Source organism: Oryzias latipes, chromosome 1 (assembly GCF_002234675.1).
Source record: "Oryzias latipes chromosome 1, ASM223467v1".
Classification (NCBI taxonomy): Eukaryota; Metazoa; Chordata; class Actinopteri; order Beloniformes; family Adrianichthyidae; genus Oryzias; species Oryzias latipes.
In genome coordinates this window covers 37481209-37500858 of record NC_019859.2, presented here as the reverse complement: position 1 = coordinate 37500858, position 19650 = coordinate 37481209, and the positions used below count along the sequence as shown (strand labels likewise).

The 19650-nt window shown below is 56.7% G+C and overlaps 1 protein-coding gene across 3 annotated transcripts in view; it reads left to right on the top strand.

Annotated features, from left to right (window-relative positions):
• tmod1 (tropomodulin 1) overlaps positions 1–19650 on the top strand; it is a 113535-nt gene that overhangs the window by 27942 nt on the left and 65943 nt on the right. For all 3 annotated transcript variants that reach the window (XM_023952021.1, XM_023952050.1, XM_023952078.1), the window contains exons 2-3: positions 1217–1257; positions 1339–1484. In XM_023952021.1, coding sequence (XP_023807789.1) covers positions 1362–1484 — 123 coding nt within the window. In that variant the 5' untranslated portion in view covers positions 1217–1257; positions 1339–1361. The remainder of the gene's footprint in view (positions 1–1216; positions 1258–1338; positions 1485–19650) is intronic.

The window sequence follows — 19650 nt, the reverse complement described above, 5'->3', positions numbered from 1 at the left end:
AGTCTTGCGTCCACACACAGCAGTGTGGTTTCCGTCATGGCCGTGGAAGTGGACCAGCTTTACACAATCTTTAGGGTGCTGGAGGGTTTGTGGGAGTTTGCTCATCCAGTCCATGTGTGTTTAATGGATTTGGAGAAGGCGTTCGACCACGTCCCCCGTGGTATCCTGTGGGGGGTGCTCTGGGAGTATGGAGTCCGGGGAGTCTTACTGAGGGCTGTCCGGTCTCTGTATGACCAGAGCAAGAGCTTGGTTTGCAGAGCCGACAGTAAGTCAGACTTGTTCCCGGTGCGCGTTGGACTCCGGCAGGGCTGCCCTCTATCACCGGTTCTGTGTGAGAGGAGACCAGGATCCTAACAAACAGACTGGCTATAATGTGATGAGCACAAAAAATGTAAAAAAGAAAAGAAAAGAAAAACGTAATCAACTATAATGCAAAATAAGTTTGACTTGAAACATATAAATTTTATTGAATGTAGGCCTAATTTGTGGTTTAAAATAATAGTCTTGTCATTATTTATGTTTTCAAAGCTGGCATCATTATAGCGCCATAAATGCAGACCTATTGACTGTATAAGAGAACTGAACTGAGTGACCCCCCCCCCCCCCCCCCGTGTTCCAAACAGGAAGTGGCTCCAAGATGCCAAAATGGACTTCTAAAGAGAAATAAACAGCTGTTACTCATTCAATCGATTGGTCTAAGCAATCTTGATCTGATACCTTATTTTTAACATCTTGATAATCCTCTTTTTTTTAAATGATGTCTTTTCTTTATTTACGTTATAAATAGACCAACCTTGAACGTTTGACAGATTTTCAAAGCACTGAACAGTCCGATTTATCAAAAAAATACAAAAACAGATGGTTCACAGCACATAAACTAAATGTCTATGGCACGGACACATTGTGGCTTTTTTGAAACATGAAAAAATTAGAACGAAGATCATCCTGTTTTTTTTTCCTGTAATACGGCTCCATAGGAAGCCGTTTAGAATTTGTTATCAGTTTTAAGCTGGTCTAAGTTCAAGTTGTTTTTGCTTGAATGTATTTTGTACCTGTACATTTTTGATATTTCAGTATAGATGTGAATACACACTGATTACAAATCAAGTAATACGCACAGACATATCTAAAGGTACACATAAATCCACAGCATTCATTTGTGATAATGGACTCCTCAAACACACTCCAAACATCTATTCTGTTTCTTTTCATTCAGACTTCTTCTCATCGTCTATTTCTTTTGGAGGTTTCACAGTGGTAAGTCACTTTTATGGCCTAAATCTCAACAAATCAAACATCACACATCTCTTAATGTAACCGTGGAAGCTTTTTCTGTAGCTCTTTCAGGTGTGAATTCCAGAATGTCGCTGTTGAGGAAGGAGATGGAGAAGTACAGAGATGTGGATGAAGATGAGCTGCTGAAGAAGCTGTCGGAGGACGAGCTGCTGCGCTTGGAGGATGAACTCCAGGAGCTGGATCCTGATGTAAGTTCAGATTGTTAAAGTTTCCGTCTGTTCCTATGAAGAGCGGCGAGACGGTTCAGCTGCCTGAATGTTATTGCTGGGTTTTCTTTTCATTTGGTACAAACACCAGTGGCATTTTGGGGTAAAAAAAAACAATTTTGACAATAATTTGAGGGGAAAAAAAGTCTTTTTATTGCTTTATTAGAATGTAAATCATTTCTATAAATTGCTGAGCTGTGTTACATTAATTAGTTCATGTAAATTATAAGAATTTAAAGAGATGCTACAGATGGTGAAACATGGAGGGAAAAAAGATTAAAAGTGATTTAGTTTGTGTTGAACTGGTTTGGATGACGGAAACGTCAGTAATTGGACTTAGATAAGAGACTAAACAGCAGCTGTGATATCTCTAATGTCTCTGTGTGTGAGTGAGTGTCTGTGAGTGTGTGCGTGTGTGAGTGTGAGTGTGCCGGTCTGTGCACCTGTGTGTGTTTGACTGTGTGCTTGTGTGTGTGTTTGTGGGTGTGTTAGTTTGTCAGTCTGTGGTGCCTGTGTGTGTGTCGGTGTGTCAGTCTGTGTGTGTGTAGGTGTGTGAGTGTGTCAGTCTGTGTGCTTGTGTGTGAGTGGCTGCAGGCGCTCCGTGACGTGGTGTCGGTCACCTGTTCCTTAACATTTGTTTTGACGGCACCTGGTTTTCCCGGCAGAGCGTCTGGCGGCACTTCGGCTTCAGTCCAGTAACACCCCCCCCCCCCCCCCCATGCTGGACAGCAGGGGTATTGCTTCATGTCAGTTGTTGGGGGAACCTCCTGTCTCTATTTGCTTAACCCTTTTACTGATTCAAAGATTCAAAGACTGGCTGCTCAAGCAAACAGTTGAGCACATTTACAAATCATTTGATAGAAAACACAGAGGCCGAAATTCTCCCAGCAGAAGTGGAGCCTTGATGTTTCTGCTGTTGCTTTAGGTCAAACTTCTGCTGTGGGCGGGTCTGGAAACTGCCCTTAAGCTGCAACAGGGAAGCCTTACAATCATGAGCACAAAGACACTGACGCAATACAACAGTCTTTCCCAAAAATTAGAAAATAATAGAAAAATATACTAATTTCTTTAATTCCATTCAAAAATTGAACTTTCATAGAATATAGATTCAAGACCTACTGTGGTTTCTTTTGACATTAATTGGGGTTCCAGCTCATAAAACCCACAAGAACAGAATTTTAGTAAATTAGAATTCTGTGGAGAATTCCCAGTTTACTTCTCAGTTTATGCAAAAAGATAAAGATAGAGAATATGATCACATCGTGTCAATCAAAATAAAGTATTTTCAAAATAAATTCCCGTCTCCAACAGGCTGGACAGGGTTCAGGTCCTGCTAAAAAGCTGAAACCTGCATCTTCATCCAGATCCTCTTCAGGGAATCCTGAAGTCTAGAACATTCTACTGGATCATTGCAGTGACTTTGGATTTTAGTTTACCAACACCAGTGCTGGAGCCCAAATCTTGCCTGACTGAGATTTCATTCTGGACCTCCAGCAGCTCGGGTTCTGCTCCTCACCAGTCTCCCTTCCAAACCCTTTTCTGCTCAAACACAGCCAGACTCCTTAGCGAGTAACTTTAGTGGTTTACCCAGATCATGGTCAGTGATAGCCTTCTGAATAGAAGTCTGAAGTCTTCCCCATGTTGAACCCGACTGAGACAACTTAATGACATCTGGGGAGGTGCTTCGAGTTTAGTAGATGATTAGTTAGAGATTGGTTAGGCTCTTGCTGTAAGGATTCAGTGATTTTAGTTTTTCAGTTGTGTTCTTGGTTAGGGTCATGTGTTGTGTTGTTTCTCTATCAGTGTCTCCTGGGGGGTATTCCAGAAGGCCCGTTTAAACTCCCATGACTTTAACCCTGAACTCTGGCTGAAATCCGCCTGAATTTGCTTACTCTGGGTATGTCGGTTCCAAAAGACCGGATCTGGATCTGGTCTCCTGCATTTTGGATCGTAAACCACCAGCTCCTAACCCCTGCAGCCAGACTGCTGCATTCAGACTCCTGCAGCCAGACTCCTGCAGCCAGACCCCTGCAGCCAGACTCCTGCAGTCAGACTCCTGCAGCCAGACTCCTGCAGTCAGACTCCTGCAGCCAGACTCCTGCAGTCAGACTCCTGCAGCCAGACTCCTGCAGCCAGACCCCTGCAGCCAGACTCCTGCAGTCAGACTCCTGCAGCCAGACTCCTGCAGGAGGCTCCTGCAGCCAGACTCCTGCAGTCAGACTCCTGCAGTCAGACTGCTGCAGCCAGACTGCTGCAGTCAGACTCCTGCAGTCAGACTCCTGCAGCCAGACTCCTGCAGCTAGACTGCTGCAACCAGACTCCTGCAGCCAGACACCTGCAACCAGACTGCTGCAACCAGACTCCTGCAGCCAGACTGCTGCAACCACACTCCTGCAGCCAGACTCATGCAGCCAGACTGCTGCAACCAGACTCCTAAAGCCAGACTCCTGCAGTCAGACTCCTGCAGTCAGACTCCTGCAGCCAGACTCCTGCAGTCAGACTGCTGCAACCAGACTCCTGCAGTCAGACTCCTGCAGCCAGACTCCTGCAGCCAGACTCCTGCAGCCAGACTCCTGCGGCCAGACTGCTGCAATCAGACTCCTGCAGCCAGACTGCTGCAACCAGACTCCTGCAGCCAGACTCCTGCAACCAGACTGCTGCAACCAGACTCCTGCAGCCAGACTCCTGCAGCCAGACTGCTGCAACCAGACTCCTGCAGCCAGACTCCTGCAACCAGACTGCTGCAACCAGACTCCTAAAGCCAGACTCCTACAGCCAGAATCCTGCAGCCAGACTCCTGCAGTCAGACTCCTGCAACCAGACTGCTGCAACCAGACTCCTGCAGTCATACTCCTGCAGCCAGACCCCCTGCAGCCAGACTCCTGCAGCCAGACTCCTGCAGTCAGACTCCTGCAGTCAGACTCCTGCAGCCAGACTCCTGCAGCCAGACTCCTGCAGTCAGACTCCTGCAGTCAGACTCCTGCAGGAGGCTCCTGCAGCCAGACTCCTGCAGTCAGACTCCTGCAGTCAGACTGCTGCAGCCAGACTGCTGCAGTCAGACTCCTGCAGTCAGACTCCTGCAGCCAGACTCCTGCAGCTAGACTGCTGCAACCAGACTCCTGCAGCCAGACACCTGCAACCAGACTGCTGCAACCAGACTCCTGCAGCCAGACTGCTGCAACCACACTCCTGCAGCCAGACTCATGCAGCCAGACTGCTGCAACCAGACTCCTAAAGCCAGACTCCTGCAGTCAGACTCCTGCAGTCAGACTCCTGCAGCCAGACTCCTGCAGTCAGACTGCTGCAACCAGACTCCTGCAGTCAGACTCCTGCAGCCAGACTCCTGCAGCCAGACTCCTGCAGCCAGACTCCTGCGGCCAGACTGCTGCAATCAGACTCCTGCAGCCAGACTGCTGCAACCAGACTCCTGCAGCCAGACTCCTGCAACCAGACTGCTGCAACCAGACTCCTGCAGCCAGACTCCTGCAGCCAGACTGCTGCAACCAGACTCCTGCAGCCAGACTCCTGCAACCAGACTGCTGCAACCAGACTCCTAAAGCCAGACTCCTACAGCCAGAATCCTGCAGCCAGACTCCTGCAGTCAGACTCCTGCAACCAGACTGCTGCAACCAGACTCCTGCAGTCATACTCCTGCAGCCAGACCCCCTGCAGCCAGACTCCTGCAGCCAGACTCCTGCAGTCAGACTCCTGCAGTCAGACTCCTGCAGCCAGACTCCTGCAGCCAGACTCCTGCAGTCAGACTCCTGCAGTCAGACTCCTGCAGGAGGCTCCTGCAGCCAGACTCCTGCAGCCAGACTGCTGCAACCAGACTCCTGCAGCCAGACTCATGCAGCCAGACTCCTGCAACCAGACTGCTGCAACCAGACTCCTAAAGCCAGACTCCTGCAGTCAGACTCCTGCAGTCAGACTCCTGCAGCCAGACTGCTGCAGTCAGACTCCTGTAGTCAGACTCCTGCAGTCAAACTCCTGCAGCCAGACTCCTGCAGCCATACTGCTGCAACCAGACTCCTGCAGCCAGACTGCTGCAACCAGACTCCTGCAGCCAGAGTGCTGCAACCAGACTCCTGCAGCCAGACTACTGCAACCAGACTGCTGCAACCAGACTCCTAAAGCCAGACTCCTCCAGCCAGACTCCTGCAGTCAGACTCCTGCAGTCAGACTCCTGCAGTCAGACTCCTGCAGTCAGACTCCTGCAGCCAGACTCCTGCAGTCAGACTCCTGCAGCCAGACTTCTGCAGTCAGACTCCTGCAGCCAGACCCCTGCAGCCAGACCCCTGCAGCCAGAATCCTGCAGCCAGACTCCTGCAGTCAGACTCCTGCAGTCAGACTGCTGCAGCCAGACTGCTGCAGTCAGACTCCTGCAGTCAGACTCCTGCAGCCAGACTCCTGCAGCCAAACTGCTGCAGCCAGACTCCTGCAGCCAGACCCCTGCAGCCAGACCCCTGCAGCCAGACTCCTGCAGTCAGAATCCTGCAGCCAGACTCCTGCAGTCAGACTGCTGCAGCCAGACTGCTGCAGTCAGACTCCTGCAGTCAGACTCCTGCAGCCAGACTCCTGCAGCTAGACTCCTGCAGTCAGACTGCTGCAGCCAGACTGCTGCAGTCAGACTCCTGCAGTCAGACTCCTGCAGCCAGACTCCTGCAGCTAGACTGCTGCAACCAGACTCCTGCAGCCAGACGCCTGCAACCAGACTGCTGCAACCAGACTCCTGCAGCCAGACTGCTGCAGTCAGACTCCTGCAGCCAGACTGCTGCAACCAGACTCCTGCAGCCAGACGCCTGCAACCAGACTGATGTAACCAGACTCCTGCAACCAGACTGCTGCAACCAGACTCCTGCAGCTAGACTCCTGCAGTCAGACTCCTGCAGCCAGACTGCTGCAGTCAGACTCCTGCAGTCAGACTCCTGCAGTCAGACTCCTGCAGCCAGACTCCTGCAGCCAGACCCCTGCAGCCAGACTCCTGCAGTCAGACTCCTGCAGCCAGACTCCTGCAGGAGGCTCCTGCAGCCAGACTCCTGCAGCCAGACTCCTGCAGCCAGACTGCTGCAACCAGACTCCTGCAGCCAGACTGCTGCAACCAGACTCCTGCAGCCAGACGCCTGCAACCAGACTGATGAAACCAGACTCCTGCAACCAGACTCCTGCAGCCAGACTCCTGCAGTCAGACTGCTTCAACCAGACTCCTGCAGCCAGACTCCTGCAGTCAGACTCCTGCAGCCAGACTCCTGCAGCCAGACTCCTGCAGTCAGACTCCTGCAGCCAGACTCCTGCAGTCAGACTGCTGCAGCCAGACTGCTGCAGTCAGACTCCTGTAGTCAGACTCCTGCAGTCAGACTCCTGCAGCCAGACTCCTGCAGCCAAACTGCTGCAGCCAGACTCCTGCAGCCAGACCCCTGCAGCCAGACCCCTGCAGCCAGACTCCTGCAGTCAGAATCCTGCAGCCAGACTCCTGCAGGAGGCTCCTGCAGCCAGACTCCTGCAGCCAGACTCCTGCAGCCAGACTGCTGCAACCAGACTCCTGCAGCCAGACTGCTGCAACCAGACTCCTGCAGCCAGACGCCTGCAACCAGACTGATGCAACCAGACTCCTGCAGCCAGACTCCTGCACTCAGACTGCTGCAACCAGACTCCTGCAACCAGACTCCTGCAGTTAGACTCCTGCAGCCAGACTCCTGCAGCCAGACTCCTGCAGTCAGACTCCTGCAGCCAGACTCCTGCAGTCAGACTGCTGCAGCCAGTCTCCTGCAGTCAGACTCCTGCAGTCAGACTGCTGCAACCAGACTCCTGCAGCCAGACTGCTGCAACCAGACTCCTGCAGCCAGACGCCTGCAACCAGACTGCTGCAACCAGACTCCTGCAGCCAGACTCCTGCAGCCAGACCCTTGCAGCCAGACCCCTGCAGCCAGACTACTGCAGTCAGAATCCTGCAGCCAGACTCCTGCAGTCAGACTCCTGCAGTCAGACTGCTGCAGCCAGACTGCTGCAGTCAGACTCCTGCAGTCAGACTCCTGCAGCTAGACTGCTGCAACCAGACTCCTGCAGCCAGACACCTGCAACCAGACTGCTGCAACCAGACTCCTGCAGCCAGACGCCTGCAACCAGACTGCTGCAACCAGACTCCTGCAACCAGACTGCTGCAGTCAGACTCCTGCAGCCAGACTCCTGCAGCCAGACTCCTGCAGTCAGACTCCTGCAACCAGACTGCTGCAACCAGACTCCTGCAGCCAGACACCTGCAACCAGACTGCTGCAACCAGACTCCTGCAGCCAGACGCCTGCAACCAGACTGATGCAACCAGACTCCTGCAACCAGACTCCTGCAGCCAGACTCCTGCAGTCAGACTGCTGCAACCAGACTCCTGCAGCCAGACTCCTGCAGCCAGATTCCTGCAGCCAGACTCCTGCAGCCAGAGTCCTGCAGTCAGACTCCTGCAGCCAGACTCCTGCAGTCAGACTGCTGCAGCCAGACTGCTGCAGTCAGACTCCTGTAGTCAGACTCCTGCAGCCAGACTTCTGCAGCCAGACTGCTGCAACCAGACTCCTGCAGCCAGACGCCTGCAACCAGACTGCTGCAACCAGACTCCTGCAGCCAGACTCCTGCAGCCAGACCCTTGCAGCCAGACTCCTGCAGTCAGAATCCTGCAGCCAGACTCCTGCAGTCAGACTCCTGCAGTCAGACTGCTGCAGCCAGACTGCTGCAGTCAGACTCCTGCAGTCAGACTCCTGCAGCCAGACTCCTGCAGCTAGACTGCTGCAACCAGACTCCTGCAGCCAGACACCTGCAACCAGACTGCTGCAACCAGACTCCTGCAGCCAGACGCCTACAACCAGACTGCTGCAACCAGACGCCTGCAACCAGACTGCTGCAACCAGACTCCTGCAGCCAGACTCCTGCAGCCAGACCCTTGCAGCCAGACCCCTGCAGCCAGACTCCTGCAGTCAGAATCCTGCAGCCAGACTCCTGCAGTCAGACTCCTGCAGTCAGACTGCTGCAGCCAGACTGCTACAGTCAGACTCCTGCAGTCAGACTCCTGCAGCCAGACTCCTGCAGCTAGACTGCTGCAACCAGACTCCTGCAGCCAGACACCTGCAACCAGACTGCTGCAGCCAGACTCCTGCAGCCAGACGCCTGCAACCAGACTGCTGCAACCAGACTCCTGCAGCCAGACTGCTGCAGTCAGACTCCTGCAGCCAGACTCCTGCAGCCAAACTGCTGCAGCCAGACTCCTGCAGCCAGACCCCTGCAGCCAGACCCCTGCAGCCAGACTCCTGCAGTCAGAATCCTGCAGCCAGACTCCTGCAGTCAGACTGCTGCAGCCAGACTGCTGCAGTCAGACTCCTGCAGTCAGACTCCTGCAGCCAGACTCCTGCAGCTAGACTGCTGCAACCAGACTCCTGCAGCCAGACGCCTGCAACCAGACTGCTGCAACCAGACTCCTGCAGCCAGACTGCTGCAACCAGACTGCTGCAGTCAGACTCCTGCAGTCAGACTCCTGCAGTCAGACTCCTGCAGCCAGACTCCTGCAGCCAGACCCCTGCAGCCAGACTCCTGCAGTCAGACTCCTGCAGCCAGACTCCTGCAGGAGGCTCCTGCAGCCAGACTCCTGCAGCCAGACTCCTGCAGCCAGACTGCTGCAACCAGACTCCTGCAGCCAGACTGCTGCAACCAGACTCCTGCAGCCAGACGCCTGCAACCAGACTGATGAAACCAGACTCCTGCAACCAGACTCCTGCAGCCAGACTCCTGCAGTCAGACTGCTTCAACCAGACTCCTGCAGCCAGACGCCTGCAACCAGACTGATGTAACCAGACTCCTGCAACCAGACTGCTGCAACCAGACTCCTGCAGCTAGACTCCTGCAGTCAGACTCCTGCAGCCAGACTGCTGCAGTCAGACTCCTGCAGTCAGACTCCTGCAGTCAGACTCCTGCAGCCAGACTCCTGCAGCCAGACCCCTGCAGCCAGACTCCTGCAGTCAGACTCCTGCAGCCAGACTCCTGCAGGAGGCTCCTGCAGCCAGACTCCTGCAGCCAGACTCCTGCAGCCAGACTGCTGCAACCAGACTCCTGCAGCCAGACTGCTGCAACCAGACTCCTGCAGCCAGACGCCTGCAACCAGACTGATGAAACCAGACTCCTGCAACCAGACTCCTGCAGCCAGACTCCTGCAGTCAGACTGCTTCAACCAGACTCCTGCAGCCAGACTCCTGCAGTCAGACTCCTGCAGCCAGACTCCTGCAGCCAGACTCCTGCAGTCAGACTCCTGCAGCCAGACTCCTGCAGTCAGACTGCTGCAGCCAGACTGCTGCAGTCAGACTCCTGTAGTCAGACTCCTGCAGTCAGACTCCTGCAGCCAGACTCCTGCAGCCAAACTGCTGCAGCCAGACTCCTGCAGCCAGACCCCTGCAGCCAGACCCCTGCAGCCAGACTCCTGCAGTCAGAATCCTGCAGCCAGACTCCTGCAGGAGGCTCCTGCAGCCAGACTCCTGCAGCCAGACTCCTGCAGCCAGACTGCTGCAACCAGACTCCTGCAGCCAGACTGCTGCAACCAGACTCCTGCAGCCAGACGCCTGCAACCAGACTGATGCAACCAGACTCCTGCAGCCAGACTCCTGCAGTCAGACTGCTGCAACCAGACTCCTGCAACCAGACTCCTGCAGTTAGACTCCTGCAGCCAGACTCCTGCAGCCAGACTCCTGCAGTCAGACTCCTGCAGCCAGACTCCTGCAGTCAGACTGCTGCAGCCAGTCTCCTGCAGTCAGACTCCTGCAGTCAGACTCCTGCAACCAGACTCCTGCAGCCAGACTGCTGCAACCAGACTCCTGCAGCCAGACGCCTGCAACCAGACTGCTGCAACCAGACTCCTGCAGCCAGACTCCTGCAGCCAGACCCTTGCAGCCAGACCCCTGCAGCCAGACTACTGCAGTCAGAATCCTGCAGCCAGACTCCTGCAGTCAGACTCCTGCAGTCAGACTGCTGCAGCCAGACTGCTGCAGTCAGACTCCTGCAGTCAGACTCCTGCAGCTAGACTGCTGCAACCAGACTCCTGCAGCCAGACACCTGCAACCAGACTGCTGCAACCAGACTCCTGCAGCCAGACGCCTGCAACCAGACTGCTGCAACCAGACTCCTGCAACCAGACTGCTGCAGTCAGACTCCTGCAGCCAGACTCCTGCAGCCAGACTCCTGCAGTCAGACTCCTGCAACCAGACTGCTGCAACCAGACTCCTGCAGCCAGACACCTGCAACCAGACTGCTGCAACCAGACTCCTGCAGCCAGACGCCTGCAACCAGACTGATGCAACCAGACTCCTGCAACCAGACTCCTGCAGCCAGACTCCTGCAGTCAGACTGCTGCAACCAGACTCCTGCAGCCAGACTCCTGCAGCCAGATTCCTGCAGCCAGACTCCTGCAGCCAGAGTCCTGCAGTCAGACTCCTGCAGCCAGACTCCTGCAGTCAGACTGCTGCAGCCAGACTGCTGCAGTCAGACTCCTGTAGTCAGACTCCTGCAGCCAGACTTCTGCAGCCAGACTGCTGCAACCAGACTCCTGCAGCCAGACGCCTGCAACCAGACTGCTGCAACCAGACTCCTGCAGCCAGACTCCTGCAGCCAGACCCTTGCAGCCAGACTCCTGCAGTCAGAATCCTGCAGCCAGACTCCTGCAGTCAGACTCCTGCAGTCAGACTGCTGCAGCCAGACTGCTGCAGTCAGACTCCTGCAGTCAGACTCCTGCAGCCAGACTCCTGCAGCTAGACTGCTGCAACCAGACTCCTGCAGCCAGACACCTGCAACCAGACTGCTGCAACCAGACTCCTGCAGCCAGACGCCTACAACCAGACTGCTGCAACCAGACGCCTGCAACCAGACTGCTGCAACCAGACTCCTGCAGCCAGACTCCTGCAGCCAGACCCTTGCAGCCAGACCCCTGCAGCCAGACTCCTGCAGTCAGAATCCTGCAGCCAGACTCCTGCAGTCAGACTCCTGCAGTCAGACTGCTGCAGCCAGACTAATACAGTCAGACTCCTGCAGTCAGACTCCTGCAGCCAGACTCCTGCAGCTAGACTGCTGCAACCAGACTCCTGCAGCCAGACACCTGCAACCAGACTGCTGCAGCCAGACTCCTGCAGCCAGACGCCTGCAACCAGACTGCTGCAACCAGACTCCTGCAGCCAGACTGCTGCAGTCAGACTCCTGCAGCCAGACTCCTGCAGCCAAACTGCTGCAGCCAGACTCCTGCAGCCAGACCCCTGCAGCCAGACCCCTGCAGCCAGACTCCTGCAGTCAGAATCCTGCAGCCAGACTCCTGCAGTCAGACTGCTGCAGCCAGACTGCTGCAGTCAGACTCCTGCAGTCAGACTCCTGCAGCCAGACTCCTGCAGCTAGACTGCTGCAACCAGACTCCTGCAGCCAGACGCCTGCAACCAGACTGCTGCAACCAGACTCCTGCAGCCAGACTGCTGCAGTCAGACTCCTGCAGCCAGACTGCTGCAACCAGACTCCTGCAGCCAGACGCCTGCAACCAGACTGATGTAACCAGACTCCTGCAACCAGACTGCTGCAACCAGACTCCTGCAGCTAGACTCCTGCAGTCAGACTCCTGCAGCCAGACTGCTGCAGTCAGACTCCTGCAGTCAGACTCCTGCAGTCAGACTCCTGCAGCCAGACTCCTGCAGCCAGACTGCTGCAACCAGACTCCTGCAGCCAGACTGCTGCAACCAGACTCCTGCAGCCAGACGCCTCCAACCAGACTGATGCAACCAGACTCCTGCAACCAGACTCCTGCAGCCAGACTCCTGCAGTCAGACTGCTGCAACCAGACTCCTGCAGCCAGACTCCTTTAGTTAGACTCCTGCAGCCAGACTCCTGCAGCCAGACTCCTGCAGTCAGACTCCTGCAGCCAGACTCCTGCAGTCAGACTGCTGCAGCCAGTCTCCTGCAGTCAGACTCCTGCAGTCAGACTCCTGCAACCAGACTCCTGCAGCCAGACTGCTGCAACCAGACTCCTGCAGCCAGACGCCTGCAACCAGACTGCTGCAACCAGACTCCTGCAGCCAGACTCCTGCAGCCAGACCCTTGCAGCCAGACCCCTGCAGCCAGACTACTGCAGTCAGAATCCTGCAGCCAGACTCCTGCAGTCAGACTCCTGCAGTCAGACTGCTGCAGCCAGACTGCTGCAGTCAGACTCCTGCAGTCAGACTCCTGCAGCTAGACTGCTGCAACCAGACTCCTGCAGCCAGACACCTGCAACCAGACTGCTGCAACCAGACTCCTGCAGCCAGACGCCTGCAACCAGACTGCTGCAACCAGACTCCTGCAACCAGACTGCTGCAGTCAGACTCCTGCAGCCAGACTCCTGCAGCCAGACTCCTGCAGTCAGACTCCTGCAACCAGACTCCTGCAACCAGACTGATGCAACCAGACTCCTGCAACCAGACTCCTGCAGCCAGACTCCTGCAGTCAGACTGCTGCAACCAGACTCCTGCAGCCAGACTCCTGCAGCCAGACCCCTGCAGCCAGACTACTGCAGTCAGAATCCTGCAGCCAGACTCCTGCAGTCAGACTCCTGCAGTCAGACTGCTGCAGCCAGACTGCTGCAGTCAGACTCCTGCAGTCAGACTCCTGCAGCTAGACTGCTGCAACCAGACTCCTGCAGCCAGACACCTGCAACCAGACTCCTGCAGCCAGACTCCTGCAGCTAGACTGCTGCAACCAGACTCCTGCAGCCAGACACCTGCAACCAGACTGCTGCAACCAGACTCCTGCAGCCAGACGCCTGCAACCAGACTGCTGCAACCAGACGCCTGCAACCAGACTGCTGCAACCAGACTCCTGCAGCCAGACTCCTGCAGCCAGACCCTTGCAGCCAGACCCCTGCAGCCAGACTCCTGCAGTCAGAATCCTGCAGCCAGACTCCTGCAGTCAGACTCCTGCAGTCAGACTGCTGCAGCCAGACTGCTACAGTCAGACTCCTGCAGTCAGACTCCTGCAGCCAGACTCCTGCAGCTAGACTGCTGCAACCAGACTCCTGCAGCCAGACACCTGCAACCAGACTGCTGCAACCAGACTCCTGCAGCCAGACGCCTGCAACCAGACTGCTGCAACCAGACTCCTGCAGCCAGACTGCTGCAGTCAGACTCCTGCAGCCAGACTCCTGCAGCCAGACTGCTGCAACCAGACTCCTGCAGCCAGACGCCTGCAGCCAGACTCCTGCAGCCAGACTCCTGCAACCAGACTGCTGCAACCAGACTCCTGCAGCTAGACTCCTGCAGCTAGACTCCTGCAGTCAGACTCCTGCAGCCAGACTGCTGCAGTCAGACTCCTGCAGTCAGACTCCTGCAGCCAGACTCCTGCAGCCAGACTCCTGCGGCCAGACTGCTGCAATCAGACTCCTGCAGCCAGACTCCTGCAGCCAGACTCCTGCAACCAGACTGCTGCAACCAGACTCCTAAAGCCAGACTCCTAAAGCCAGACTCCTACAGCCAGAATCCTGCAGCCAGACTCCTGCAGTCAGACTCCTGCAACCAGACTGCTGCAACCAGACTCCTGCAGCCAGACCCCCTGCAGCCAGACTCCTGCAGCCAGACTCCTGCAGCCAGACTCCTGCAGTCAGACTCCTGCAGTCAGACTCCTGCAGCCAGACTCCTGCAGCCAGACTCCTGCAGTCAGACTCCTGCAGTCAGACTCCTGCAGTCAGACTCCTGCAGTCAGACTCCTGCAGTCAGACTCCTGCAGGAGGCTCCTGCAGCCAGACTCCTGCAGCCAGACCCCTGCAACCAGACTCCTGCAGCCAGACTCATGCAGCCAGACTCCTGCAACCAGACTGCTGCAACCAGACTCCTAAAGCCAGACTCCTGCAGTCAGACTCCTGCAGTCAGACTCCTGCAGCCAGACTGCTGCAGTCAGACTCTAGTAGTCAGACTCCTGCAGTCAAACTCCTGCAGCCAGACTCCTGCAGCCATACTGCTGCAACCAGACTCCTGCAGCCAGACGCCTGCAACCAGACTGCTGCAACCAGACTCCTGCAACCAGACTGCTGCAACCAGACTCCTGCAGCTAGACTCCTGCAGCTAGACTCCTGCAGTCAGACTCCTGCAGTCAGACTCCTGCAGCCAGACTCCTGCAGCCAGACTCCTGCGGCCAGACTGCTGCAATCAGACTCCTGCAGCCAGACTCCTGCAGCCAGACTCCTGCAACCAGACTGCTGCAACCAGACTCCTAAAGCCAGACTCCTAAAGCCAGACTCCTACAGCCAGAATCCTGCAGCCAGACTCCTGCAGTCAGACTCCTGCAACCAGACTGCTGCAACCAGACTCCTGCAGCCAGACCCCCTGCAGCCAGACTCCTGCAGCCAGACTCCTGCAGCCAGACTCCTGCAGTCAGACTCCTGCAGTCAGACTCCTGCAGCCAGACTCCTGCAGCCAGACTCCTGCAGTCAGACTCCTGCAGTCAGACTCCTGCAGTCAGACTCCTGCAGTCAGACTCCTGCAGTCAGACTCCTGCAGGAGGCTCCTGCAGCCAGACTCCTGCAGCCAGACCCCTGCAACCAGACTCCTGCAGCCAGACTCATGCAGCCAGACTCCTGCAACCAGACTGCTGCAACCAGACTCCTAAAGCCAGACTCCTGCAGTCATACTCCTGCAGTCAGACTCCTGCAGCCAGACTGCTGCAGTCAGACTCCTGTAGTCAGACTCCTGCAGTCAAACTCCTGCAGCCAGACTCCTGCAGCCATACTGCTGCAACCAGACTCCTGCAGCCAGACTGCTGCAACCAGACTCCTGCAGCCAGACTGCTGCAACCAGACTCCTGCAGCCAGACTACTGCAACCAGACTGCTGCAACCAGACTCCTAAAGCCAGACTCCTCCAGCCAGACTCCTGCAGTCAGACTCCTGCAGTCAGACTCCTGCAGTCAGACTCCTGCAGTCAGACTCCTGCAGCCAGACTCCTGCAGTCAGACTCCTGCAGCCAGACTTCTGCAGTCAGACTCCTGCAGCCAGACCCCTGCAGCCAGACCCCTGCAGCCAGAATCCTGCAGCCAGACTCCTGCAGTCAGACTCCTGCAGTCAGACTGCTGCAGCCAGACTGCTGCAGTCAGACTCCTGCAGTCAGACTCCTGCAGCCAGACTCCTGCAGCCAAACTGCTGCAGCCAGACTCCTGCAGCCAGACCCCTGCAGCCAGACCCCTGCAGCCAGACTCCTGCAGTCAGAATCCTGCAGCCAGACTCCTGCAGTCAGACTGCTGCAACCAGACTCCTGCAGCCAGACTCCTGCAACCAGACTGCTGCAACCAGACTCCTGCAGCCAGACTCCTGCAGTCAGACTCCTGCAGTCAGACTCCTGCAGCCAGACTGCTGCAGTCAGACTCCTGTATTTAGACTCCTGCAGTCAAACTCCTGCAGCCAGAATCCTGCAGCCAGACTCCTGTAGTCAGACTCCTGCAGTCAAACTCCTGCAGCCAGACTCCTGCAGCCATACTGCTGCAACCAGACTCCTGCAGCCAGACTGCTGCAACCAGACTCCTGCAGCCAGACTGCTGCAACCAGACTCCTGCAGCCAGACTACTGCAACCAGACTGCTGCAACCAGACTCCTAAAGCCAGACTCCTCCAGCCAGACTCCTGCAGTCAGACTCCTGCAGTCAGACTCCTGCAGTCAGACTCCTGCAGTCAGACTCCTGCAGCCAGACTCCTGCAGTCAGACTCCTGCAGCCAGACTTCTGCAGTCAGACTCCTGCAGCCAGACTGCTGCAGTCAGACTCCTGCAGTCAGACTCCTGCAGCCAGACTCCTGCAGCCAAACTGCTGCAGCCAGACTCCTGCAGCCAGACCCCTGCAGCCAGACCCCTGCAGCCAGACTCCTGCAGTCAGAATCCTGCAGCCAGACTCCTGCAGTCAGACTGCTGCAACCAGACTCCTGCAGCCAGACTCCTGCAACCAGACTGCTGCAACCAGACTCCTAAAGCCAGACTCCTGCAGTCAGACTCCTGCAGTCAGACTCCTGCAGCCAGACTGCTGCAGTCAGACTCCTGTATTTAGACTCCTGCAGTCAACTACTGCAGCCAGAATCCTGCAGCCAGACTCCTGTAGTCAGACTCCTGCAGTCAAACTCCTGCAGCCAGACTCCTGCAGCCATACTGCTGCAACCAGACTCCTGCAGCCAGACTGCTGCAACCAGACTCCTGCAGCCAGACTGCTGCAACCAGACTCCTGCAGCCAGACTACTGCAACCAGACTGCTGCAACCAGACTCCTAAAGCCAGACTCCTCCAGCCAGACTCCTGCAGTCAGACTCCTGCAGTCAGACTCCTGCAGTCAGACTCCTGCAGTCAGACTCCTGCAGCCAGACTCCTGCAGTCAGACTCCTGCAGCCAGACTTCTGCAGTCAGACTCCTGCAGCCAGACCCCTGCAGCCAGACCCCTGCAGCCAGAATCCTGCAGCCAGACTCCTGCAGTCAGACTCCTGCAGTCAGACTGCTGCAGCCAGACTGCTGCAGTCAGACTCCTGCAGTCAGACTCCTGCAGCCAGACTCCTGCAGCCAAACTGCTGCAGCCAGACTCCTGCAGCCAGACCCCTGCAGCCAGACCCCTGCAGCCAGACTCCTGCAGTCAGAATCCTGCAGCCAGACTCCTGCAGTCAGACTGCTGCAACCAGACTCCTGCAGCCAGACTCCTGCAACCAGACTGCTGCAACCAGACTCCTAAAGCCAGACTCCTGCAGTCAGACTCCTGCAGTCAGACTCCTGCAGCCAGACTGCTGCAGTCAGACTCCTGTAGTCAGACTCCTGCAGTCAAACTCCTGCAGCCAGAATCCTGCAGCCAGACTCCTGCAGTCAGACTCCTGCAGTCAGACTCCTGCAGCCAGACTGCTGCAGTCAGACTCCTGCAGTCAGACTCCTGCAGCCAGACTCCTGCAGCCAGACTGCTGCAACCAGACTCCTGCAGCCAGACGCCTGCAACCAGACTGCTGCAACCAGACTCCTGCAGCCAGTCTCCTGCAGCCAGACCCCTGCAGCCAGACCCCTGCAGCCAGACTCCTGCTGTCAGAATCCTGCAGCCAGACTCCTGCAGTCAGACTCCTGCAGTCAGACTGCTGCAGCCAGACTGCTGCAGTCAGACTCCTGCAGTCAGACTCCTGCAGCCAGACTCCTGCAGCCAGACTGCTGCAACCAGACTCCTGCAGCCAGACTCCTGCAGCCAGACTGCTGCAACCAGACTCCTGCAGCCAGACGCCTGCAACCAGACTGCTGCAACCAGACTCCTGCAGCCAGATTGCTGCAGTCAGACTCCTGCAGCCAGTCTCCTGCAGCCAGACTGCTGCAACCAGACTCCTGCAGCCAGACGCCTGCAACCAGACTGCTGCAACCAGACTGCTGCAACCAGACTCCTGCAGCCATACTCCTGCAATCAGACTCCTGCAGTCAGACTCCTGCAGCCAGACTGCTGCAGTCAGACTCCTGCAGTCAGACTCCTGAAGTCAGACTCCTGCAGCCAGACGCCTGCGACCAGACTGCCGCAATCAGACTCCTGCAGCCAGACTGCTGCAACCAGACTCCTGCAGCCAGACTCCTGCAACCAGACTGCTGCAACCAGACTCCTAAAGCCAGACTCCTACAGCCAGACTCCTGCAGCCAGACTCCTGCAGTCAGACTCCTGCAACCAGACTGCTGCAACCAGACTGCTGCAACCAGACTCCTGCAGTCAGACTCCTGCAGCCAGACTCCTGCAGCCAGACTCCTGCAGTCAGACTCCTGCAGTCAGACTCCTGCAGCCAGACTCCTGCAGCCAGACTCCTGCAGTCAGACTCCTGCAGTCAGACTCCTGCAGTCAGACTCCTGCAGGAGGCTCCTGCAGCCAGACTCCTACAGCCAGACTCCTGCAGCCAGACTCCTGCAGCCAGACTGCTGCAACCAGACTCCTGCAGCCAGACTCATGCAGCCAGACTGCTGCAACCAGACTCCTAAAGCCAGACTCCTGCAGTCAGACTCCTGCAGTCAGACTCCTGCAGCCAGACTCCTGCAGCCAGACTGCTGCAACCAGACTCCTGCAGCCAGACTCCTGCAACCAGACTGCTGCAACCAGACTCCTGCAGCCAGACTCCTGCAGTCAGACTCCTGCAGTCAGACTCCTGCAGCCAGACTGCTGCAGTCAGACTCCTGTAGTCAGACTCCTGCAGTCAAACTCCTGCAGCCAGACTCCTGCAGCCAGACTGCTGCAACCAGACTCCTGCAGCCAGACTGCTGCAACCAGACTCCTTCAGCCAGACTGCTGCAACCAGACTCCTGCAGCCAGACTCCTGCAACCAGACTGCTGCAACCAGACTCCTGCAGTCAGACTCCTGCAGCCAGACTCCTGCAGCCAGACTCCTGCAGTCAGACTCCTGCAGCTAGACTTCTGCAGTCAGACTCCTGCAGCCAGACCCCTGCAGCCAGACCCCTGCAGCCAGTTTCCTGCAGTCAGAATCCTAAAGCCAGACTCCTGCAGTCAGACTCCTGCAGTCAGACTGCTGCAGCCAGACTGCTGCAGTCAGACTCCTGCAGTCAGACTCCTGCAGCCAGACTCCTGCAGCCAGACTGCTGCAACCAGACTCCTGCAGCCAGACGCCTGCAACCAGACTGCTGCAACCAGACTCCTGCAGCCAGACTGCTGCAGTCAGACTCCTGTAGTCAGACTCCTGCAGTCAAACTCCTGCAGCCAGACTCCTGCAGCCAGACTGCTGCAACCAGACTGCTGCAACCAGACTGCTGCAACCAGACTCCTGCAGTCAGACTCCTGCAGTCAGACTCCTGCAGTCAGACTCCTGCAGGAGGCTCCTGCAGCCAGACTCCTGCAGCCAGACTGCTGCAACCAGATTCCTGCAGCCAGACACTGCAACCAGACTGCTGCAACCAGACTCCTGCAGCCAGACTCCTGCAACCAGACTGCTGCAACCAGACTCCTGCAGCCAGACTCCTCCAGCCAGACTCCTGCTGCCAGACTCCTGCTGCCAGACTCCTGCAGCCAGACTCCTGCAGCCAGACTCCTGCAGCCAGACTCCTGCAGCCATACTCCTGCAGCCAGACTCCTGCAGTCAGACTCCTGCAGTCAAACTCCTGCAGCCAGACTCCTGCAGCCAGACTCCTGCAGTCAGACTCCT